This window comes from Myodes glareolus, chromosome 18 (assembly GCF_982192425.1).
Source record: "Myodes glareolus chromosome 18, mMyoGla1.1, whole genome shotgun sequence".
Lineage (NCBI taxonomy): Eukaryota > Metazoa > Chordata > Mammalia > Rodentia > Cricetidae > Myodes > Myodes glareolus.
In genome coordinates this window covers 14,721,389-14,747,875 of record NC_142043.1, presented here as the reverse complement: position 1 = coordinate 14,747,875, position 26,487 = coordinate 14,721,389, and the positions used below count along the sequence as shown (strand labels likewise).

At 43.2% G+C, this 26,487-nt stretch overlaps 1 protein-coding gene across 1 annotated transcript; it reads right to left on the bottom strand.

Annotated features, from left to right (window-relative positions):
- Positions 1-1,952: 1,952 nt before the first annotated feature.
- Positions 1,953-25,721, bottom strand: LOC146890719 (meprin A subunit alpha-like). Its single transcript, XM_087897991.1, has 14 exons — positions 25,589-25,721; positions 25,479-25,503; positions 25,361-25,403; positions 21,548-21,593; positions 20,543-20,618; positions 18,532-18,649; positions 16,165-16,340; positions 12,594-12,815; positions 11,788-11,937; positions 10,573-10,788; positions 7,157-7,627; positions 5,692-5,865; positions 4,752-5,052; positions 1,953-2,774 (listed from the first exon to the last, which is right to left on the bottom strand). Exons 1-14 carry the CDS (start codon positions 25,697-25,699, stop codon positions 2,618-2,620), a joined length of 2,286 nt encoding a protein of 761 aa, XP_087754117.1. The 5' UTR covers positions 25,700-25,721; the 3' UTR covers positions 1,953-2,617.
- Between the last annotated feature and the right edge of the window lie 766 nt (positions 25,722-26,487).

Here is a 26,487-nt window from a genome sequence, read left to right as displayed (position 1 = left end):
GTCTCAGTCCACTCTGGGATCCAGGCCTGACCCTGGGCATCACTGAGGAAAGCTGAGCAGGACAGTGACTGTCTCTAGTCTTCGGGTTCACTTTGAGCCCCATCTCCTACAAACACATACATGTGCTCTCATGCTTGCGTGTGCACATGCATGTACACACGTGTATAGCCTCCTGTCCCTGTCAAATCTCTCTCATCAGTACCCATGCAAACACATGTGAAAGCATGTACCCTGTTGGGCTGTCTTCTGCTGGCAAATCTTCTCTGTCATTGTCTTGCGCATCTGTGTTTTTTAGAGGTCATCCCCCAGCATCATACTCACTGTATCTCACCCAGCATCACCAGTGTTTTCCAGTCAGACAAATGATTCTCACTATAGAACAAAATGATACATCTCTTTAAAAAATCATTTTTTGTGTGTCTGTGTGTGTGTGTGTGGATGTGTAAGTGCATGCAGGTGCCCTATGAGGCCGGAAGAGGGCTGTTGTGGGATCCCCTGGAGCTAGAGTTGCACAGTGGTGGGCTTCTCGGGTGCTGGGCACCTAACTTCAGTCTTCAATGGTTGCAACGATCACTCTCAACCCCGATCCATCTCTCCAGCCCCACTGTGTAATTTTTTTTTGAAAATTCATTTTGCCTAGAGATTTTGGAGAAACATATGCATAAAACATGGAAGATAATAAGAAGAGGTGTTTGTGAACAGGTTGAAATATAGATGACTAGGTAGACAAAAAGAGCAGCATTCAAAATGAAGAAAAACAAGCAAAAAAGATCTCTAAGTAGTATCAGATGTAGATCAGATTGATTTTATAGCATCTTCACAATTGCCTGTTTTCTTATTTTTTTTTTTTGAAATTATTTTGAGAGTAAATTCTGTGCTAACGTGACCTATGGCCTGTGTACTGCACCTCTGCTCTGTAGCCTGCCCCAGTTCACTCCAGTGCAGGCACTGGACCTGGTGTCCCTGAGAGTCTGTCAAGTCACAGGGAGAACAGTGGGACCCAGCAGGAAGGAGGAGCTCATACACAAAGGGATTAGACTACAATTTGCTTAGAAATGGGCCAAAGGCAATGTTCTGCCAGGATGCACCATGACTGAAGTCAAGGGGTACCTGGGGTGCTCTTAGGTGAAACAGTAACTCTGATAACTTGTAAGCTATTGTCTGAAGATCTTTCTCAACAGTCTGAAAAAGCTTCTGTATCTCCAACCAGAGAGTGCTTGTCCTTGGAGGTCCTTTTGTGGCTCCCATGCAAGCTAGTCTCCTACCTTTGCAAGGGATCATTCCTTTACCCTCACATGTGTTTCTACTGCATGCTAACTCCATGGAGATGCAATGACATGCCTATGAAGTCTGGTCACCTAATCCTGGGCCATTCAGGTTGCTGGGATTCTTCTTTTATTAAACATCAAGAGCCAACTCTTTGCTGGCTGGGGAGGGACTCGAAGCTTTCCTTTTTGTTAGGTCCCTCTTGGAACTTTCCTGTTTCCCTTCATCTATCCAGCTCGAGGCTACAGAAAGGAGCTAAAACCTTGTCTTTACAGTTGTACCTGACGCCTTTGGTCTGTTAACATAATACAATAATATAGCCCAGTTATGCACGAATACCATAGAAAATACACCATTCATCATCATCATCATCGTTACATAGGGTCTCATGTAGTCCTGGTTGGAACTTGTACTTGAGGATGATCTTAATCACCCTGCCTCCATTTCCTGAATGACAGATTACAGATAAGGTCCACCAAGTTGTGCACGGCTGGGGAGCAGCCCTGGGCTTCACGCTTGCTGGGCAAACTTTCTACAAGCTCAGAGACAGATCCAGTCAGAAAATAAACTCTGCAGTTTTAGAGTCTGAAAAAAAAGAGGTTTGGGGCATCTACACATACGCATGCACACGCACACACACACACACACACACACACACACAAAATGAAGAGATAGGGTACACACGCTCCATCTTTATTGGATTTATTAAGCCTTTTTAAAACCAGAGCAGAAGAAAGTACAGAGGAATCTTGGCAGTCATTTCACAGGATACAAAAGGAGCAAGAAGACGACTTCATGTGGTGAAAGCTATTTGCTTTAAAGCACCTGCATTTAGATTTATGATCTAGTTAATCGTTTAATGATCTGTGCTGTATTTAAATCTAAATACATCTCTTTATGATCTGGAATAGAAATAGAAACAAATGACTACAGAGCCACAGCTACTCACTCGCTTGTTGGTTCGTTCATTTCATACTCACTGAGCATCCACAACACAGCCACCAAGTATGTTTATAGCACCGGGGCCAGCGTGCTAGCCTATGACAACAGGCCCCTGTCTGACTAGAGCTTGTGGTCAAAGGGGAGAGAGTCAAGTCAGCAAAAGATTTATAATGAAATGTGATGGCCGCTGTCTCAGGACATAAGGGTTCAGCAGGAATTCACAGAAGGCTAACACAGCTGCACAGAGACGAAAGAGTAAGAACTGCAGGCGCGGCCAGCGGCTTTGGTGTTGGGACCCCTTTCACAATGCTTGATAAAACAAGATCCCAAAGTACACTGACAACAGGAAGGAAGTCTTGGTGGAGGACACACCTCCGCGTTCTGGTGGGCGTCAGCAACAGGGATATGCTCACTGTATCAGCTTTTGGTACGTGTTGGTAAAGGTGACAAAGGTCAAGAAGATCAAGCCAGTGATGCCACCAATGACCAGGCCCAGCACGCTGCCATGTACTTGCATGGCCTGGCAGCGCTCGCCCGTGTAGAAAAAGGCATGTCCAGAGACGCACCTGTGGAACAGAACACAGAGAGTGGAAACTACCTGGATTGCAGGTGCGTTCTAATAACACGACCCACCAGCAACATCAATAACAGTATCAATGCAGACTACTGCCAGCCTATCCACGGGCTTTATAGGTATCAATTCATTTAGCCACACCGTGGATTTCTGCAGCAGGGGTTATAATCCAGCCCTTCTCATTGTTGTTGTTTTAGCCGAGGAAGGATAAATAACTTTGAGTCACATGGTTGGTGTTTACCACCTGAAGCTGAAAAACAGATCCTATGCCAGATAAGGTTGTTGACACATAGTAGGGGCCTAACAGCTAAACTTGGGGACTGTTTTCATTTGAAAATGTTAACATAGTAATCGCTAGGGGAAGGGCTCCGCAGCTTCCACAGTGACCACTTGGCCTTTGTTCCAAGAAGCTCAGCTGCAGGTTGGGGTGCTCATGAGTTAGGGGTCCTTTTATTAGCGCTGGAGTTGTTTTATTTTCTTAGTTCTTGGGTGAGTGTTGACACAGGGTGCCATTGTGGCACCCCAGCCTAGCCTGGAAATCACCATGCAGCTTCTGCTGGCCTCAAACCCACGATCCTCCTGCACCAGCCTCTCAAGTGCCAGGATGACAAAAATCAACCACCACATCTGCCCCTCTGTTTTCTAATTTTTAAAGGATTCATCTCTAGCTTGAGAATTTGCTTCTTACAAATGAATGACAGCAACCAGACACATCTTTCTTCTGACCCAAGGGCACCAGCTTGAGTGATTTTGAGCAAGCTTATCCCACAAAGGGCAGCTTCGGGAGTGTGGAAAAGAATGCTTTGGAGTGTGCATGGCAACTCCTGGCCTCTCTTCAGGGACAAGTGAGGCTAGCAGGGGGACCTACTGGGATGTGGCCTCCAAGGACCTCAGGCAGAGGTGCAGGCCTGTAGTTTTGATCTGCTGGTGCTGCCCTATCTGGGGAGAGTGAACATTTGTTGTTGTGTTCCCAGGAGCACTGAACTTAATAAGAGGAATGTGCTACTGGCCTCTGGTATTTAAAGCTTAAGTTTAATCTAATCATAAAAAAAATCTAGAGTCAATACAAGTAAAGAAAATGTTACATGGTAATGGTGTCACTCTGCAAAGATGTTAAAGTGATGAAAGAAAAGAGTTGTTCCAAGCTGACAGAGACTAAGGAGACATGGAATAAATGCACTGTGGGGTTGGGAACAGAAAGGGACATTCAGCTGTTGACAGCTGAATGAAGTCTGCTGTCTGGTCCATGGAGTTATGTTGTTGTGTCTGGGCTTTGCTGGTTGTAAACGTGACAGGAAGCCATTCTAATGACACAGGGAAATCTGTAGCATTTGCGCCATGTATGTACAAGCCTCAGATCATTTCCAAGTCAAAGCTTGAAAGGAAAGAAGGGAAGTGGAAGCGTGCCCGTTGGGGATAGCATGCAACATGGCCCCTACATCTGCTTCCATCCTGCCATGGTCAATGCAAGCAGTTATCTTGTATAATGTAGTCACTGCCATGTTCTTTTATTTGGTGTGTGTGTGTCTGTCTGTCTGTCTGTGAACACACGTGTGGTATGCTCATGTGTGTGTTGCCAGAGAAAGACACTGGTTATCTTCTTCAGTCTCTCTTTGTCTTCTCTTTTCAGACAGGGTCTCTCACTGAACCGGAAGTTGGCTGATTTAGCTAGGAAGTCAGGCCAGTGAGCTCCATACATTCTCCTGTCCCCACCTTCCAGCACTGAGGTCCCCAGAGGCCACATCCTAGTCAGTATCCCTGCTAGTCTCACTTGTTCCAGAAGGCATAACAGAGCCATTGTGCTCTGGTTTTATGGGGTGCTAGAGACCTAAACTTAAGTCCTCAGGTTGCGCAGGGAACACTACCAACTGACACATCTCAGCCCCGCCATTGTGAATTTTTGAACAGCAAATTTGACTCAGATATGCTACCTCAACCTCCTCCTGCCACCCTTGTCCTTGGAGCCTACCTGCAGCTGGCCATGCCCTTCACGTTCACACAGATGCCTTCATTCTGACATGGATTTGGGTCGCAGGGATCTCTGAAGTACTGCGGCCAGTTGTGATCCTCCATGGGGCCAGTATTCTTCACTGAGCGCTTCTGTCGGCTGGGTTGTCCCTGGTCCAGGCTGCTTGGCAGGGCTTTCTCCAACATAGCTCTTCCAGCGCTTTCTCTCAAGACAGGAGGCTCCTGACCTTGGAGAAGGAGGCCTCGGGAGACCACACTTTCGGCTGAAACTGGAACTTCAGTCTGACTCAGGTGGGTGAGATCTTCAGGAAGCAGGCCACGGCAGAGAGAGGATTCGAGATTAGTAACAGACTGTGATGGGCACCCACTCTGGAAGTTCCCTGAGCCTCCTCTGTCTTCCAGAAAGCCAGATGTTACATAGAAAAATGACTTATTCAGCTGTTTTATTGTAAAATTATTCTGTCTCACACTTGCTGACTGAGTTTCCCACAGGAAGCATAGATCGAGGCTAACTTGACATCAGTACACTGATAAACTTGCACAGAGACAACACTTTAGAAAGACGGAATTTCGGTTCCTTTCAGATACAGTTAAATATTACAGTTTTTAATAAAAGAAATGACAGGTGTTTGAAAGCTAGATATACTTGTCCTGGGTTGTTAGTCATATAACAGACAGATGTATCACTGTATCACGTGGTATACTCTGCATGACTATGTCTAATCTTTATGTGTCAGTCAAACATTATACAAAACTATGAATCTTTGACCAAACAAGTAAAATGTGGCTATTATAACACAGCCTTTTTTTTAACAAACAAACAAACCTTATCCAACAACAACAGCAAAAAGAATTCCCACCTCCCTGACTAACTTTAAAGCCAGGTGAATCAGTAGGCCACGCAGAGCCTAGACTGTTGACCCAGGAAGTTAACAAAGTACCTTCAAAGTCTACGAAGATGATGAGGGTGTCGTCCTTAAGGAAGCGTCTCCTCCTCAGCAGCTCGTGGGAGATGGCCTGGCCCCAGCCCCAGTCAATGCTTCTATAACAGTCACAGGTGTCATTATAGACTCCTACCAGGGACGGCCTGTCCCAGATGACAGAGCCATTTATAGCTGCAGAGTGAGGAGGGCCATACAGTTTCGTTAGCTTTTATACTAATCTCGTCTTTAACAAACATGAAGGGCTTTGTTAAAACTCAGATGCACACACCCCCCACACACAAATCAAGGGTTTTTTTTCTATTTACCCTAGGATTATAATTCAGAATTGAGAGGTGAGAAGGCCAGAGAACCACAGCCTTGCTTGTTTGTCTTCTACCAAGTGGCTTCCTTAATCACGGGCACAAGGAGACCACTGCTGATTCTTCGCTAAGGCTTATGTCTCTTTTGGGGAAAAAAAAGCAACCTATTCTTTGTTGATATTAGTTTATCTCATGGACGTACTGATACCGGTCAGTGTCAGACTTAACACATCAATTCTATAGAAAGCTCTATGACGCCTGACTTTCTGATGGACAACGTCTGCCTTCTCAGTTACATTGAGTTCAATTTGAAGGGGGCCATTTGAGTTCCTGGAGCCTGAGTCTCCATCCCTGGGTCTGTTACAGAATAAGCTTTGCATAGATGACTGCGAGGAAATTTAGGATAAAGAAAGGACAATGGCACCGAAAAAACATCATAGGACTGTAGAGGTGACTCAGTCTACCATCAAACGGAGAAACTGAGTCTGACCCCCAGAACCCACACTAAAACAACAGCGACAACAAAACCCCTAAGCACAGTGACATTTGCTTGCAAACCCAGCACTGGGGCAATGGTGGCAGGCAGATCCCTGGGGTCCTCATCTTGCCACTCTCGTGTACTCTACTGATTCTAGACTACACCCTGTGTCAAAAGAATGTGGAGTGGGCGGGCTGGGGAGAGGGTTCGGCAATTAGGAATGCAGTTACTGCTCTTGCAGAGGACCTAAGTTCAGTTCCCAACACCTTCTTCGGGCGTCTGTCCATAACCTCTTGGAACTCTACTTCCCAGGGATCTGATGCCTCTACCCTCTGCTAGCATCGGGGCTTAAATGGATACATACATACATACATACATACATACATACCTACATCTACACACACATGCTTACTACTAATAAGAAGAAATGTTTTGAAAAAGTGAATGGTGTCTGAAGAGAAACACTCAAGACTGTTCTCTGTCCTCCACATATACACTGATCACACACACACACACACACACACACACACACACACACACGCACACGCACACAAACAACAGCTGTAACTCCACACTCACATCACTATGTCACTCCTATACACACGGGGAAACTGAGGGATACTGTTTTCTTTAACGTGGATACTGACTACTGAGGGGAAGTTCTTCCTTTGCTCATAGTACCTACCTGAAGATGTTTGGCTTTTGGAGGTTGTGAACATCAAGCTTAAGGACATCCTCTTCTGGACATCAGGGTCCTGGTCCAGTATGGTCATTATGGCCTGTCTATTTTCCACTGGCCACTCCAGAATTGCATCGTTCTCCCCACTGTACAAGTGGAACGAGAGTCCCAGATAGCCAGGATTACTTGTGACTCTACCATTGGGGTACAGGGTCACCCCTATACCGTAGCCTTCAGAACTGTAGAACCTAGGGCTCAAGAGTGCTTGCCCTTTCTCCGTGTTTTCAAGGATCTGGTTGATGTTCCGTATGGTCCAGACTCCAGTGGGGCAGGGGGTTTCTGTCAGAGTGACGTCATCCAGGAAAATACCCCCATCTGAGTTCTGAGGGTCACCTTTGGTGCCCTGGAAGAGGTAGCGAAACTTCTTTTCTTCTGTGAGTGTCACGTGAGCAATTTTCCAGTTGTGGTCAGAATCTCCTGAGGACACAGGTTTATGACAGTCCATGTCAACAATTAATAAGCCTGGCATATCACTTCCCTCATTCATTCTTCGTGGAAGCTCCTGCCATGGGCATCCTACCATAGGCATGTTCAGCAACTTTGCCAAAGACACACCGTGATAGTTAAAGGCAGCATCCACAGTGGAGGGCTTCAGTGCAGCACCTTTATGGGCCTGTCCTTGTGCTCACTCTTATTTTCCCCGCCTTCCCACTCCTCTCCCCGACACCAGGCTTTCTTTTACAACTGATATTCAAATCTTAATCAGTTTTGCTTTTCACTATTTTTAAAGACACACATTTCCTCCTGAGCCAGCTGGCTGTTAGCACAGCTCTCTGCCCTCTACGGCAGCACTACAATGCCCATGCATTCATCTGAATCATATAAAATAGACATTTTAGGAGTCAATAATCAAATAATGGGTGGATTTCATATGGCTCAGCCTGTAACATGTGGCTAAAATCTCCTTGTCTAGACTTCCTCACATATTTGGAAACACCAGTATGGAGGTGACCTGGGGGATCCAGTGACTTGGTCTAAGAGCAGACAGGATCTACTTGCTCTTTTGCTGTGGCTGAACTAGAAACGGGAAGTTTGAATAAAGAGCCGAAGTAAGAGGCGAGAGGGACCAATCTAGAATATGGGGTCATGGGTTGAACAACCAGAGTATGACACGGAGAAATGGTAGAGACAGAGTGACCCAGAATGCCAAACACAGGCAAAGAAAGTCAGTCGGAAATGAAGCAGAGAGGAGCCCTGGCGGTGGCCTCTTTCCTCTACTGCATCTTCTAGCCATTACTAAGCTCTTCCCTGAACGAAGAGCATCCATATCCCTTTGTTCTTGGGTCCTTCTAAGGATGACCGTGGAGACACTCCTTTGAGAAACTGGCCACATGCTCAGACACACTGAGGAGGCAGGGAAGGTACATGAACCACACCAGTAATATGTGATCTTGCATTAGGACACATGGACAGGAAAAACATTGGGTGACTGGAAGCCTAAACTGGGAACATAGATGTGAACTAAGTACACGGCAGGTTACAGGTGGTGGGAATTCTGGCAAGAAAATGGAAGTTCCCTTCTTGCTACTGAGTAACTGCTTCAATTTTATTTTTTGTCTTAAATACCGGTTGTGAGAACAGGGCTGAAGTGTGGGTCAGGGTAGTGGCAGACTAAAGACTACACCATGTGATCAGGGACTTTTAAATGAAATTCCTAAGATTTTATTTAAGTGAGAGGATTCCCTCAATCAGCCACGATTATTTGAGACAATTGCTTGAGAAGAACTTTATCCGTGGTAGTTCAGATCGTCATCTATTAGAGGTCCTGGCCTCACTATAAACATAAGCTCTATATGTGTAGGTGTGTGTGTGTGTGTGTGTGTGTGTGTGTGTGTGTGTGTGTGCGTTCGTGTGTAGTCATACTCACATTTGTATGTAAACATTTGTAGTTAAGTGTATATATAAAAGTCTTGCAGACTCCTATCTTATATATTGATAAGATATTGATAGACACATTTTTATGTAAGTATCTGGGTTGAAATAGACATTTCACCAAAGCTACAAGCTACTCCAAGACAGTTGTAACTAACTTGTGCCAAATAGCCTATAAATGCCAAGTCGTATTCAATTAGCCTTTTAGAAAAGTTCATGGACAGGCCAACCTAAGAATGGGCTGATTCCAAAATCCATTTATACCTTAGTTTTAGGTAATTTACAAAGATGCCCTATGGGAAGTCATATCAGGTTAAGGAACTAAATTCCACTTGGAATGGTTTCACACTTGCAGGATAACATTTTCAGAGTGAATTGAACATGTTTATCAACCAGTCCACCAATTATATTTACCACACATTTTCATTTTAAATATTCTTTACTTTTAAAGGAGATATGTAAAATGCTATATGGGTCTGACTGATCTCACTGTATAATTCTTTTTATGTGCTAGTTCTTTGCAATGAAGTTTTATTTATTAAAATAAAAGTAAAACGCATATGGCCAACATCTTTCTACCATAGTAGCTTTGATTAATTACAGCCAGGAACAGCAAACCATGACTCTCCCCTGATGCCAAAAAAGGAGAAAAGGCCATGACTACAGAGTTCTCAGCCAGCAGACAATGGAGGGGGTAGAGGTGATTGGACAACCACTCTTCCCAAAGACATCTCAGGAAGTTTTCTCCCTTTAATGAAAGTAGTCTCTTTAATAAAATGGAAACGATATTTCCTTTTTAGGGTTTATTTTAAGGACTTCTTTGTTGGGTGGGGAAAAGGAAAGTGTGTTGCCCTTGCTTGTTCTGAAAGACTCACCACAACAACAACTAGAATCATTAAAGGAGCTAGGTGTGATGGCCCTCACATCCTACTGCCTTCCTTGGTAGCCAAAGGTTTTTATTTTGACTTCCAGAAACACACTCGGCATGTAAATGGCAATAGTAGAGTTTACCAATTCATTGGCTTATGTTCCTGTCACTATTATAAATGCTGAAGTAACTGGAACCTTCTTGGGAAGTCCTAAGAAGGAGACTTCGAGATGATGTCATTTCCTTCTCTGAAAGAAGACCAAAACCAGTTATGGCCTATTGTATTGTTTAGCATTTCTTCTCGTTTGTGTCTCCACCTCTAAATCATCTACTTTCTTGGATTTGTCTATTCGTGTGGCCTCTTCTAAGAGTATCTTTAAGCTTCACCTAAGCCCTTAATTTTCAAGTGTTTAAAACACTGGTAAAACAAGCCAGAGATTGTGGTTGACTTCCAGAAAAGTCTGAGGGAGATGAAGGAAGGTCAGGAGGAAGTAGAAGAAGGATGGAAGGAGAAGGAGAGGGCAAGAGAAGGATGAAAAAGATGACAGGAGAGAGACCCAGGACAGAGAGGACCATGGCCCCAGGTTTTCATAAAATAGTGTTTCCGGCAGCCTCTAGATACCTTGAAAGGTCTGTATCTTCTCCAGCGTGCGCACATTGCCTGCGTTGTCATCCCTTCTCACCCAGATGCTGAGTTTGTCTGCGGGGCTTCCTGTCATCTTATAAAAAAACTGCAGGCACTGCTGCTTCCTCTTGGGGTAAAGGATCCGCGACTCCAGAAGGGCTGCCTCATCTGCCACCCCCAAGCTGGTATTGAAGGACATGAAGTAACCGGCACCTGTGGAGAGAGCAGCCAACATCCCTTCTCTGCCTTCCATGATGTCTGTGACACAGATCCCTCTACCCAGACAAAGAGGAGTAGGAAACCATCACCATTATCCAGGCCCCCAAAGCTAGAACGTCTCTGAGGAATAGAAATAGAAACATCCGCTCTCAATGGGCATAGTTACTAGTTAGCAAACACCAAATGTTCTGCACATCTCTCTACCGTATTTATATTGATTTTCTTTGTGGGATAGATTTACATAGGTCAGGCTGGTTTTGAACTCATGTTCCTCCTATCTTAGCCTCTAGAATGCTGAGATTTCAGAGTAATAATGTAGAGACTTCCTACAAAACTTGCAAGTATCTCGTATAGGCATTTTCAAGTTAGCTACATACAGTAATATTAATACTTTGAGTCACAATGACTTTTACCTGTTTCCTTTTAGCCTTTTAGGAGGCTACTGTAGGCTGTGCATTATATATGTGGTTACCATGGTGTTTCCATTGGCAGGTGCTGACCTGGAAACACTGCCTTCCGTTAGAAAATGAAGTTATTAACGAGGTATGCCCTTAAGAGTTTTGACATGGTAAACATAGAGCTTTCATTTGAAAACTCATTTAACTACTTTGAGATGTACAATATATTATTGTCAATTATAAAAATGCATTCCTTGGCAATTTCATATATGCATAAAATGCATTTTGATAATATGCACCCTCTACTGCCCTATACCCACTCCTGTGAAACTCTCGCCAACACATTCTCCTCCTATTTAGGTCATTTATTTTGTGTCACCTACTGAATCTAAGTAAGGTCGCCTGCTTGCAAGGGTGGGGAGTTTCTACAATGTTCTTCTGCATCTCCATGGCCTGGATACTTTTTATTGAGTTCATGATTAAGATAGGAGAACTAATCTTTGTTCTCGTTCAGATTTTCAGGTCTGATATTGAGCTCAATCACCTAAAGACACCATTCACCACCTCAGGGTGATGACCTTTGACCATCACCAACCTTTGCACCGTCCCACCAAAGTGTGGTCCACCTGTCCAGGCCGACTGCTGTCCTCGCGGACCCAGTCATCATCATTACTGGTTCCCTGAATCATTCCACAGATGTCTGTCTTCTCAAAGGCACAGTGGTCCAGCAGGGTGTGGGTCGCGGCTATATATGATATTTTTGACACATGGTTAGAAATGTAAGTATCTAATTCCAAATAGTTAATATCTTAAGCCAATAAAGTACCACTGTTTAAACAAAACCAAACCACAAGCTTTTCATTTTCCTGAAGTTTTCCCAAATGGAGTTCTTACTGTCATTGGTTCACTCTTAGAATGGAGACACAAAACCATGTAGCTCAGAAAATCAGAATAAAGACTTGTGATCATTCCTTGCTAGACAGGCCAACACGAAGTCAAGACCAAGGATGGGGCAGCTAGCTCAATGGGCTTTAGTCACTAGGCCCCTGTATACCTTTAGAAAGCATACTTGGAAAATGCCCCCATCTCAAAGCTTTAAAGTACTTTAAGGGTAACCCTAGGAGAGAGTTTTGCAGGGCACAACACACTTTCAAACCTATTGTCTATCTTGACTTTTACATAATTGTTTGCCCTTAAAAGGAAGTCAGAGGAACTAGACAATAACAGCTCCTTATATTTGCCCAAGACCTTATAAACCATGTATATATCATAAGCATTCTATGAGATATCTTTTTCTAAAGAAAGATTGCTTAAGGTTATGCATAGCATTCAAGAAAAGTAATGGAGACTGAAAACAAGCTGCTTTATCTTTAGCCAATCCTCAGGCCCAGAGGTACTCACTGCAATTGTACATTCGATTCAGCCTCTCTAAGTCAATGGCACTGAAATCCAGGCGCTGTCCAATGATGCTGTTAAACTCGGGGATCTTGGTGGTGATGGTCGGGACGCTTTCATTCTTGTTAAATGAAAATGGTGCATAATGCATCACGGACTCGTAATCATAGGGTGTGTTGAGGTCTGTGATGGTGTTGTCATCGTAAGTGTTGAAGTTGTGTTCATAGTCTGTTGGAGAGAGAACCCTCAGGTACCACTCAGCCATGCTATCCTCTCCAAACTTTCCTCTTTGCCTAGGTACTCAGATATCTCAAGAAGGGAAACATTGCATCTTTAGTTAACATATATGTGTATGTATACACATATGTATCTTACAGTTAGAATATATAAAAGAATAAACATTGTTGATTATTAGTATTAATCTACTGCCTGCATAATACAGGTTTTGAAAAACAGTATGAATAGATTGTTGGAACAACCAAATAATAGCCATTTTCTATTAATATACAAATTTATATCCTAATTATTATGCATTAGAAATACTTCATGTAATATATGAGAGTATGGTACATGTGTGTTTCCTTTAGAATAGTAAGTGCAAGGCAAGAATTATAAACAAAAAGAAGGACATTTTTGAATTAAGAAGAATATTCAGGATTATACTTAAGATATATTTTCCTATAACAAAGTACACCCATCCCCAGGTCTGTTCGTCTTTCTACCAGACCAGTTTTGAGTGTGTGAGTGTGTGTGTGTGTGTGTGTGTGTTAGGAAAAATAAATTCAAAAATCAAAGAAAAAGATGAGCAACTCAGAATGTCCATTGGTTTAGAAATAACACATATAAGGAAAAACAATATAGGAATAAAAAATTAGCTTCCTATCAAAGGTAACTTATTGAGGTTGGAGTAGTAAGAAGGAGATAAGATAGGTTTCAACAAGAAGAGCTGAACTATACAGCCCAATCAATGTCCTATAATTGACCAATTATTTTCTGTTTCAGCTTCTCAGATAGGAAGGGTTGGGAAATGTTTAATATCCTTCTTGGAGAGAGAAAAATTACACACTCACCATGCATTTGATCATGGTTGTTCACATGGTAAAGGCTACTACATGTCTCTTGGGACTACAGCTTGCCAGCCTCTGCTAGCCTCGGAATTTGAATATTTTCCCTAGCAGAAAAGACGGACCGCTCATTCCGATTCTGAGAAGAGGAGCAGAAACTGCACCATTGTCAGCACTGTGGCCTCAGGTTAAACTCAAGGCTGCGGGGACTGTGGCTGGGGTGTGATAAAAGGCGCAAGTGACTCTGGGAACTCAGATTGGCTTTGTTGCTCAGCGGGTTTGCTGTCCTCCTAGAAGGCAGTTATCCAGTGATTGCAGGTGATTTAGATAGACGGAATTTCATGTGATGAAATAGAGATAGGAGATAGGTGTGCGCTGAGCCACGTGACTCAGCCGTCACTGAGCAATCTGTGGATTATACTGGCCAGCATGAGTTGTTCATTGCACATTGTTTGCTTTAAAACTGTCTTTAAAAGTCGTTGAGTATTATCTTCCTCAAGACTTACAAAAGGGCACCTTTTAATTGCCAATGAAATTTTCAGCGAATCCAACTGTATGTATAGGAAGGTAAGACATTCAGGCCTGTAGGCAAATATGGGTGGAGTCTAAGAGAGGCCTACGGCTCATAGTCAGTGATATAGTACTTTTGCCTGCAAGTCCATGCCACCTTTCCCCTACACACCCAGTTACGGGACAATCGACCCTGAGAACCAAACACACAAAGTCTCACCTGAAATTTCATCTTTGGGGAAATAGATTCCCAAGGAACCCTCTGCTAAGACAACGACTTGGCATCAGTGCTTAGGTGGCAGGATTTGCTGACATGTGTGTGTGTGTGTGTGTGTGTGTGTGTGTGTGTGTGTTCGCTTGTGTGTGTGTGTGAGGGTGTGTGAGGGTGTGTGTGTACGTGTGCATGTGAACATAGGTATTGCATGCTGGTAACACATAAGTCTTTTACACATAAAGCCTTCCTGTTATTTCTCCATTATTCCACATTCATGAAACTGTTAGACTATTATAGGTTGGAGGGACACAGGCTGAGAAACCACACAGGGCAGTCTGATACAGGAGGGAGCTATCCATCCTCTTGGAAGGACCACTGACTATTTTACCCCAAACGAGCTGTGCTGACATAAGTCTTCCCTGGGATACAATTTAATATTAGAGCTTAATCAGTTCTCATGAGCCTGAAAAGTCAAATTATTGCATACACAGTCATATATGAAACTATGCATGAAGTGGAATATAAATGAAAATTCCTGAGCAAGGAAATTATTTGCTTGAAACATTATGTGTGCTAAGAGTGAAGTCTTTTCTAGCATAGTGAAGTTTCACTATTTACTTGTGATCAGAAAAAATGTTTTTCCACATCCTGAGCTAACTCCCACATTCAAAACATGCATGGATACATATATACACACACAGGCACAAACACTTATCACACACTTATTACACCTACACACATATACAAACATGTACATATGCATACACATATGCATGCATACATACACATTAAATCATATATACACACATGCACATATAAAAATATACATACATGTACGTGCACTTATATACACATCGACAGACACGCACTCATACATACATAAGCAGACACATTGTCTTAGCTGGGTTTCTACTGATGTGATAAAACATTATGACCAAAAACAACCTGAGAGGGAAGAGTTCGCCAAAGCTTACACTTCCACACCACAGTTCTGTCATAGGAAGTCACGAAAGGAATCCACAGGCAGGAACTGCAGCAGAACCCATGGAGGAGGGGTGCTTACTGGCTTGCTGTCCAAGGCTTGGTCAGCCTGATTTCTTACACACCAGGACTACCTGCACAGGTTTGACACTAACCATAGGCTTGGCCCGGTCAATTGTCACAATAAAGGAAATGAAGGAAATTCCCTACAGACTGGTCTATAGGCCAGTTCTATTGGGGCATTTTCTCAACTAAAATTCTTTCTTCCCAGGTGACCCTATGTTGTATGAAGTTGGCATTAAAAACTAGCCAACTCACACATACACACACACACAGAGAGAGAGAGAGAGAGAGAGAGAGATACACATACACACAGACTTGCATTAAATGTATATATATGCAAATATACACATACACACATACTTGAACACACAGATATATGCACACATACACAGAACCCTCTGGAGTATGTTCTCTGGTCGTCATCATAATGTCACCTCAGCTTTCTGAAGCTGCCATGCAGAAAACAGCCCTATGTCCTCTGAAATCTAATTCCTTTTCCCCATGAGAACAAGAAAACACACTTACCCCTCCAGTGAGTCACCCCGTCCTGCCATGCAGAGACCAGGTGTGACCAAACCAGCACAGTCCGAGGAGAGCTCCTCATGCAGACACCTCCGCACAGCCCTTCTTTTCATGGAAAGGCTGGCGCTCCTGTGCCCACAGAGTCAGCCTGGGTCTCCCACAGATGGTCTCAGAAAACCCGAAAGACAACAGCAGCCTCTTCGCTGTGCTGGGTCATACATACCTGGAAGAATCTCATCCCAATGGATGGTCACATAATCATCCCGGTCAGTCCTTGACTGCTCATGGTAAAATCCCAGAGCATGCAGGATCTCATGTTCAATGATGGCCTTATAGTCACAGCCCGCACCAATAGAAAGGTTCTGTCCCACTTGTTGATCACCAACCATAGACCAGCACCTTTAAAGAGGAAGGAGAGGAAGATGTTTTCATAGAGATATAATTTACATATTTATATATGATTTATATTCAAACGGTTGCAATTTATAAGATTCCAGGACAAAAAGAATAAAGTTAGGTTTTATTTGTTTTTTAGTTGGTCGCTGGAGCTATTACTTAGTTGAGCATTTGCTATGCTAAAATGAGGATCAGAGCTCAAATTCCCAGTGTTCGTTAAAAAGCCAGGAAAGGGAGAGCATCCTATAATCCCTGGATGGGGAAGGCAGAGACAGAATCCCAGAGCAACCTGGCCAGCCATACTCTAGACTGTCTAAACACTGGGCTACAGACTCCCTCAAAATGCTCTCTTCTGTTGTTTGGAAATGTCCAGAACAGTACAGTCAGTCCTAGTTAGTTTACATGCTTCACAGCATCGAAACTTCCTTCTCTGAACTAGCCACAGCTTTGTTCTTAAGGACCAGTTTCTCAGTCTAGAAATACATGTAGGAAGCATGGCCCCTCGTCCCTAAAACTGTACAAGATGCTTGGATCAACTCAAAACAAAACATTTAAAGAGGAACTTTCAAAAGCAAAGCATTTCCCTATACCTAAGGCTCAATGACAAGATAAGAATCCAGTGTGGGATGTTCTTAGCAAGCAACCTCTGTGTTTTCTTATGCCGATTTTGAGCGATAATCCATCTTAAAAGCCTCTATTTCCTCCCGGCAAAGTACTGCTATAACAAGGTATCAGGGAGAGAAAATTGGTATTCTCCTTCCTCTTCGTAAAACCATAGGGCACTCCAAAGAACACCATTGCTTTTAGATTAAAATACTGTCATTTATTGATGGTTGTAACTGATTTAAATTCTCTCTCTAGGGAATTTCCAAATCCCCTACCGGGAGCCGAGGCAAATTTCATGATTGTGAAGAGCTTCTGTGATAAAGCAAGCTCACGAATACAGCAGTTCACAACTCTGGATGGAGGCTGACCACATGGGGAAGACTGCCTACCTCACACTGAAGGATCCTGGGCCAGGAGAACCCAAAACTTCCCTAAGACACTAGCAGACAAAGGAACTCTGGGCAGATTCCCGGAATCCTTCTCTCATAGAATACCCCGCCTTCTGTTGGGCAGTTGAACATGAAATGCACCATTTAGGCTCCTGTGTTTGTCCCCAGCTGTTTTGGAAGCCATAGAAACTTTAGGACAGTGACTTCCAACCACTGGGTTGTGAGCTCCCAAGGATAGGTCAACAACGCTTTATCAGGGGCCGCATATCAAGGATCATGTATATCAGATATTTACACTACAATTCCTAATGGTAGGAAAATTTTATGACATAGCAACAAATAATTTTATGTTTTGGGGGTCACCACAAAACGAGGAACTGCATTAAAGGGTCACTGCTTTAGAAAGGGTGAGAGCCACTGCCTTAGGAGGAGGAATCTTACTGTAGAAGTGCTTCCATGGGATTTCATAGCCCATCTCCCCTTCCTGTCTGCTTTCCACTGCCTGACTCAGGGGGCAATGTTCCCCACTTTACCCTCCTGTCACCATGCCTTCCTCATTGCTACAAACCACCATTCCTCCTCATGGTGTGAACCAGAATAAATCCATCCTCCTTTCAGGAACTTGCTGGCAGCACTAAGTCACCTGCCCACTGCCTACCTTGCTTCTGAAGGGCCCTCACCAAGAACCCCAAATGTGCCTCTGAAACTGGTGGACTAGGGAACCCTAACAAACTCCCTAAGTTTATCACGGGATGCCACTCACCCTCTTTTTCCCAAAATCTTTTGTTGTTGTCTCTTTTCATAAATTCGGTTTCTGTCCTCACTAGCAAACCTAGAATTTTCCACAAATGACCTCCTTTTGGGATTGCGCTGTGAAATCTGGTCTGACATGAAGGATTTTGCTGGTCGATTTCAGTGTTACAGGCATAGAAAGTGGCTTGGCAATGATCACACTGTGTTACCTACCTACTCTGCTCCCTGAGAGTGTTAGCACTGGGTACCTTTGCACGCTAATTCAAACGCCACTTGCACAAGAATGAATGTTGAGGCGACTGAGATAGCGCAGAAGCTAAGAAAACAGGGAAAGACCTGATTTTTGCTGTATTCTTGTTATTTCTTTCAGCTTTCAGACCAGATGTGTGTCAGTTTACAAACTGAAGGACACATGCTTTCCCCACTGTCTAATATTTCGTACTAACCCAGAAAATTTCTGGAAGATGATATACGAGCTCTCTCCTTCATAGGGCTTGAAGTCTACACAGGACTTGAGGCGAAACATCTCAAAGGCTTTGAGGATGGCTCCTTTGGCGTTCAGATCTTTAAAACATTGACAGGCATTATTCACTTTTGATAACACACATAGTTGTTTATAGAAGATTGTACCACAGATATGAAATACACAGGGGTTCCATGTAGATTTTTTTCTTTTGGGTAATAACTCAATTCCTTGGAAACTGAATTTAGAGTTAGTTGCATACATGGCGCTGGTTCATAATTTAGTTGATCAACGCAAATGCAACCACAGGGCAGTAGCTCATGCATGAGTACAAAGCTGAACTCAACCACAGAACAACATCTTCCTTTTTCTTCTTTCTTTTCTTTCTTTCATTCAGAGCTTTTCCTGAGAAGAGCCACATGGAAGAGCAGGAAACAGATATGGCTTTCAAGTCACTCTGACTTTTATATGCCTGGGTGAAGTACCTTGGAGACAAGAGACAGAAAAGAGGGATCCTTTCCTCACACTAAAATAGCATCCTCCCAGGCTGGGGATGCAGCTCATTTGGTAGAGTGCTTGCCTAGCCTGCATAGGGCCTGGAGTTCATCCTCAGCATCAAGTAAACAAGTAAACAACACGCAAATGCCTCTAATCTCAGTACTTGGGAAGAGGAGCCAGAAGGATTGGGAGTTCAAGGCCAACCTGAGCTAAATAAGGTACATTGTTTTTTTTTTATCTTGTTTTTTGTTTTGTTTTGTTTTCAAAAATCCCCCTTTGATGGAGGAGAGTACAGTTTAGAGACATGTGAAGGTTCTTGAAAAAAAAAAAAAAAAGGACATGGAGTGTTACCTTGCCCCCGTGAGAGCAGTGGGAAGTAGAAGACCAGCCAGCCAGCACCATGTACAGTACAGCTCTACCCATGGCAAGGATGGGCGGAAAAGGAATGAATCCCAGAGAACTGAGATTATATTTCACTTCATCTACACTTTTTCCTTACTATCAGCTCACTGGGAGGAGAGAGCTCAGTTAAAAATTAATCCAAATCATAGAGAATGAAATCCTTTGGCTTGCACATTTCATTTTATGACATTAACTTTAAAAAAACCATAATCCTTGACATTTTGCCAAATGATTACGCCATGGTTTTCATTTCCTAAAGTATCATGATGGAGAGTCCACTGTGTGCACCATCAGGCAATAGTGGCATCATTAAGGAGAAGTCATTAGCTGGGCAGGGTGGCTCACTTGTATTATGTCAAAATTATTACTGTTGAGAAAATACAACTTGAAAATGGGTAGTATATGCTTTTCCTTTTTCTCCAAAGCGTGTTGCTCTGACAACGCAGAGAGAAGAACTCAGTGTGTCGGAAATGGCATCCTCAGTCTCCCATCAGCTCAGTCTGTGTCACTGAGAGAACAATGTCACCATTATGATGTCAAGGTTGAGCTCACAATATAGTTCTTTGTGTTATTCCTGATGTTACTAACCTTTTAATATGTGCCATAACTTCTGGTTATACGTGTGTGCATGCATGTGTGTCTGTGTGTGTATATGTGTGCATGTTTGTGTTGAGGCGGGTACACATATACGAGTTTGAACGTGTAGGAGTCAGTTGTGGTTCATGTTCCTCAGGTGCAGTTCACTCTATTTTGAGGCAGGGTCTCTCCTCTGTAGTTCACCAAGCAGGCTGGCCAGGTAACTGAGGCCCCCAATGATCCACCTGCCTCTGCTTTCCAACACTGAGATTACAAGTGTGAATCAGTGTGCCAGACTTTTTTACTTGGATGCTGGGAATTGAACTCATGTCCTCCTGGGAGGCACCTGTCTGTCCAAACCCTGACTTGTCCTTTAACGCTCTTGCAGACTGGGTAAGAAAATGACTTTCCCGTGAGATAGAGAATCTTCATGGCTCTATATTGCTCTGAAGTCGATGCACAGGAGAAAAGGGGAGAGAAAAGTTTACCCATTTCCAGTTAAGAACGACTTCCATTACCCAGGTTGTCAGCCAGGATGTACGGAATGGGGAACTTCCATCTGCTTGTTGGGTCTCTAAGGGCATTTCTGGTTCTCTACGAAAAACAAGAGCAAACACATTACTGTCCAGTTCCATCCTTTCCCCTGCTGGGTTAATTTTTATTTGCAGCTGATAAAATTCCACTGTATGTACGTGCCACAATCCCCACGTGTGGAAAGATAAACACTGCCTGCTCTCTCCCATAGGTCGGTCGTAGCTTCTAGTTCTCAATACTTATACCTTGGTATTTAGGTGGGAGTGAGTGTGAGCAGGGGTCAAAAAACCAGAAAGGGACTCATGAGAATACAAAAGAGAGGCTGAAAGGAAGAGAGGCGGGTGGGTTAATAGGACACGGGTGACTTGAAGAAGAAAGGGGAACCCAGAGGATGGAGGGGAAAAACATGGATGGGGATCGGAGAGAATGGGAATAGTGGGTGGGAAGGACAACCAACCTAACCTAACGGTGTAGGAAAAACTCCGGAAGAGAAACAGCTACTTTGTAAACTAAGTGATGATACAAAAATGGAAAACAAACACCACCACCAAAAAGTCTGAGAAACCCAGTGCCCAGACTACCTTCCTAACCCCCTTCCCCACACTCCACATGACTAACTCAGGGCATTTGTCTTCTCATTATAAAAGCAATGGGGACCCCTTAGAGATAGTTTTTTTGGGAATTCAGAACAAAATAAAGGGGTCAGGTAACTGCTAGCTCTGGCTCAACACCTTCAAACTCACTAGAGCACTTCCTGTTCTCTGTTTATTGGGGAAAATTGGATAAACTATTTGATCATTTTTTATTTTTCTCTGCTTTTTAATGTTTTACTGCTATTGACTATGTGGAAGTTCTTATAGATATAGACTATGCATGAGTGTTTGCTTTCTTTCCACAGTGACCAGCATGGAGTTAGCCCAGAGCACAGGTTGGGCTCCAGGGCTGTCACAACTCCCAGGGCACAGTATTATACCATTGGTAGCACTCACCGGAAGAAGGATGTCCCCTTGGAAGAGATTCAGGCCTGAAGCTAAGGTGGATTTAAAAACAAAAGGATGCATGAAACGAACATTAATAAGAGACATGGCACAGTAAATCTGATCTTTGTTATTATACATCTTTCATCTCATGCAGTTTCTATCTCTTCTTGAAATTGTAATTTTTTTTCCCCTCTGATTGAGTACATGTGAACCACCAGTAAGTATTTCATGTTCATATGGCCTCTTTTCAATTTTGTAATGAAAGCCCTTCTCCTAGAACCTCAGAACTGAGCCTTGAGAGATGGCATGGTGGTCAAGAACACTGGTTGTTCTTGCGGTGGACCTGGGTTCAATTCCCAGCACCTACATGACAACTGCCTATCATCTGTAATGCCAGTTCCAGGGGTCCAGTGCCCTGTTCTGGCCTGTGTGCACACCAGACACGCACATTCATACCATAACATGTAGTCTAAACATCCATACATATAAACTAATAATATTTTAAAAATAACTTTGCAACACAGATGAATCAGAAGTGATAATTTTGATCATGAACTCTAAACCTTCCATTCTTCAAAGGAAGAAATGAAGCCCAGAGAGAATCCATGAACTCGGAGGTCATTGTCCAAGTGGTGTTACAGCTGGTGTCCCAACCCAGGCCTTCTTGTTCCCTCCCCTTCACCTAAGTAAATGCATTGAGTTGATTTCCTCCCATGAGAATGATGGCAGCCTTTGATATTAAACCAGTGACTCCGCCCTTGTAATGAAGAATACCAGGGGAACCAGGTTCAGATTCACTCAAGGTGATATCTCAAAGCCCTGCTTTTCAGATCCTTAGCATAATGGACCCAAACACACTGCTTGGATTGCTTAACCCTGACCTCAAAGGACTTCTGATAATACCATTGTTGAAAGAAAAGATCATGGGGAAACTTCACAAGCATTTAAAGAACATCACCTACCTTTTAAAATAATGCTTAGTTAATTAGTTTTAATTTTACAGTATTAAAAAGGCACAATCTAAGCTGGGTGGTAGTGGTGTGTGGCTTTAAGCCCAGCACTCAGGAGGCAGAGGCAGGCAGATCTCTGTGAGTTCGAGGCCAGCCTGATTTACAGAGCAAGTTCCAGAACAGACTTCAAAGCTACACAGAGAAACTCTGTCTTAAAACAACAAATAACAATAACAAAAAGCACAACCTAGGTCCTGAGTTTAAGTCTTGGCCTTGAATTAATTAGTATTATGTTGTTTCCCTAATTTAAAGTAACCACAATACTCTGAAATTTATAGACTTATGAGAATTAAGTGATAATACCTATAAAAGTACTTTAAAATGTGCTCTAAGCAGAAACGCCTAATAACCAGCCAGGCATGGTGGTGCAGGGTTTTAATCTCAGCACTTGTGAGGAAAAGGCAGGCAGATATCTGTAATTTCAAGGCCAGCCTGATCTACAAAGCAAATTCATGGGCAGCTAGGGCTACACATAGAAACCCTGTCTCCAAGCACCCACGAAATCAGAGCAATAAGATTAAATACCCAATAATCAGTAAATGTTAACATTGACAACAATACTTCACACTCTTCCCCTAAAGTGACTGAAGTTATAGTTTTGTCTACTCTTGTTTTTTAAACACAGTCTCTTATAACTCACACAGACAAGGGTGGCCTTGAACTCAGCTCTCCCTGCCTCCATCTCCCCAGTTCTGGTGTTACAGCATTTGCCATCCTACTTGCGGTGGTTCGAATAAGTATGCTCCCCACAAACTCACATGTTTCAAATGATTGGCCCATAGGGAGCTGCACTATTAGAAAGTATATGTTGGAGTAGGTTTGGCCTTGTTGTCAGAAGTGTGTCACTGTGGAGGTGGGCTTTGAGGTATCATATATGTTCAAGCTATACTCAGTGAGGACACAGTTTACTTCCTATTGCCTGTGGATCAAGATGTAAAACTCTCAGCTTCTTTTCCAGCACCATGTCAGCCTGCATGCCACCATGACACCAATCCTGACAATAGTGGACTAAACCCCTGAAACTGTAAACCAGTCCCAGTTAAATGTTTTCCTTTATCAGAGTCGCTGTGGCCTTGGTGTCTCTTCACAGCGATAGTAACACTAAGACAACACCCATTATGGGGGTGCTGAGGATCAAACTCCAACCAACTGAGGTACTTCTCCAGCCTGATAACTCCACTTTTGAAACCTATGTGACAATCAGTATCACCTATAAAATATAAACATCTTCAGACAGGATCATTAGCTTGCACTGCAATCTGAGAACAGCCCTTGGATTACAACTAGGAAATCAATGCAGAGAATAATCTCCACAGTCCTATGTAGCAGCAGAATTTTTATTCTACAAAGCATATAGCTTTTTACAAAGGACACCTTCAAGGGGCCAGGTAATAGAAGGGAGCATGGTCTCCCCTGCCCAGAACAAAGGTTGTGCCTGCTCTACCCCTTCTGTATGCATGCATTCCACAGATGTACTCAACCCTATCCATTCTAATCCAGTTACTTGATAACCGAAAATTAAATAACAAGCAACTGCAAAGCCATTGCAACCTCAGCGTCAGTATGAACAGATTTGGAATTGATTTTCCATAGGGGTGATTCATGCTCATTGAGCCGTACTGCTACCTGGGCCTCTTGTGTGCAAACATGTGCATTCCCTGGCACCTGGACTGGAGCAGGAAGTGAAGGAGGGGCACACTAAGGAAGAGACGGTGACCTCTTTACAGCACTGTGAACAGGCTCTCTAACGGGAGTTTCCCATCTCTTCCTGCAAAAGGGAAACACTACAAGATGGGGGTGACACTGGATATGAATGTCTTTGCAGACTCTAAGGTGTTGGTGATCAGGTGTCCCTCGCTGGCACCAGTCCCAGCCGAAGATGACAAGGTGCAAAGGTTTCTCTGAAACCTCAGAAGCAGAACACAGAAACAAGACAGGAAGAGGCAACACCTCGATCTTGCTCCTCTCAGTAATGAATGACAGCATGGTTTTTCTCAATAAACCCATTTCTAAACAGGCACTCCAGACAGAAATACATTTGCTCATTTCTCTATGCCTGGTCAACCAGCCGTCTCATCACTAGTACATATGACTGGCCAGGTCAGGCTTGGGCTCTTTCTTCCATTAAATAGAACTCTCTGCTTGTTCGTTATAATTTTTATCAAGTAGAATAAATGTCTATTCCTCTTCCCTTTTATTTTAAACTAGAAACTAGAAAATATGAAATCCTCATAAACGAAAAACCTACACTATGTAGTCTGAGATTCAGTAGAGCTCACTAGCTGTCTTAGAAAAAGCTAACCTAGGGCCTGGGGTGATGGTTCAGTTGGGAAAATGAACGCTGAGAAAGCACGAGGACCTGGTTCGAGCCCCAGAACCCAAGCAAAAACCCAGGAGTGGTTGTGACCCCAAAGAAGTAAAAGCATGTGGATCCCTGGGTCTCCCTGACCAGGCAGTCTAACTTGTTTGGCAAGACACATACCAAAGAGATCCTGTCTCAAAAAGCAAGGTGGCCAGTTCCTGAAGAACCATAACTGACGCCAATTTCTTGCCTCCATACACATGTGTGTGTAGACACTGGCATGAGAAAACATGTGATCCCCTTTCTCTCACGCATCATTATTCTCTAGAAACTTCTAACTCCAGTAGGTACCAATGAACTGGTCTCTCAAATGGGTAATCCTATCACTGGGCGTGAAATCCTTTAAAGATAGACATAGTGGTGTCCGTTTGCAGTTCTGGGACTCTGGGGGCTTTCAAGGATTTCAAGGTTTTCATGGTCTCAGTATTTCAGAAACTGAGCTCACCTAAGTTGATCTCTGAAATATCCTTCTGTTCACCATCCGCACCATGGTCTGTCAAAATAGAAAGAAAACGTTACTAATCTTGTTGAGGAAAACTCAGAAAATTGCATATGAAATGTTTCTTACCATGTCCATCCACAAGATGCTGAATCTGGAGGGAGATAAACGTACACAAAGTGACTGACTTAGGTTAGAGCCAGGCCTGTAAATATCCATAGAAGGAGACAACTACTTACCGATACGGCTGCTATGTGGGTAGAAAACAAGATCAGGAAGAGACCACAGGCCGCTCTTGTCCAAGGCATTGTTGCAAATGAGCTGGACTCGCAGCAAAGACTCCTTGCCATATAAACCTGGACCTTGTTCTGACTGTCACAGTGGGAACTTTGACCCTTCTGTAGGCACTGTATTGCCTAGTGAATACAGTCTGCAGGAATGAATGACACTTCTGTGGGTGAGTTCAAAGAAGCCTGCTCTAAAATCCCGAGACCCAGAGACTGGGAGAAAGTTTGAAAAATTAGTAGTGAAACAAACATATGATAACAAGTTAATTCGCCACGCCATTCGTGACAGAAATGAGTATAAGCTTCAAAGTGGTCATCTTATATATTGACAGTCAGAGATGGACTTAGAGTTTGTGGAATTGTTACAAGTTGTAACTATGACAGGTCATGGATGCACAGCTCACATCTTTCTCTCTGCTAATCTTCTCTATTCCTTTCTCCATAGTCTCCCTCTCATCTATAAAGATAAAACGTTTGTGACGAGTCTGATTCATTGCCACTTCAGTAAAGATCCTACCAACGTTCTCATGGAGTGTCGCAGGCTACTTGTGAAATTTACACAAAAGACCAAGCTTACAATAATTAAATAAGAAAATGTTGAAAAAAAAGTTTAATGAGGCAGGAATCGCTTTAACAAAAATATTACACCCAACACAGCATTGTCACTGTGCCGCTAGGGGGCAAGACTCAGGTAAAGGTGCTACTGATTGTTTTTAATATTGGTGGTAGATACTCTTCTTAAAAAAGTTGATCTTTAAAAAAAAGTTGAACTTTTGGGCAAATATCTCACATAATTAAAGGACAAGCCATATATGAGAAAGAAATTTACACTGCATATACCTGAACAAAAA

What these genes read in the sequence shown, in the direction of transcription:
- LOC146890719 (XM_087897991.1), bottom strand. Translation starts at nt 25,699, where the DNA reads ATGGCAAGGAGTCTTTGCTGCGAGTCCAGCTCATTTGCAACAATGCCT. An exon ending in GCATCTTGTGGATGGACATG is followed by an intron (nt 25,404 to 25,478) that starts GTAAGAAACATT and finishes CTATTTTGACAG; the next exon opens with ACCATGGTGCGGATGGTGAA. An exon ending in AAGGGGACATCCTTCTTCCG is followed by an intron (nt 20,619 to 21,547) that starts GTGAGTGCTACC and finishes TGTTTTTCGTAG; the next exon opens with AGAACCAGAAATGCCCTTAG.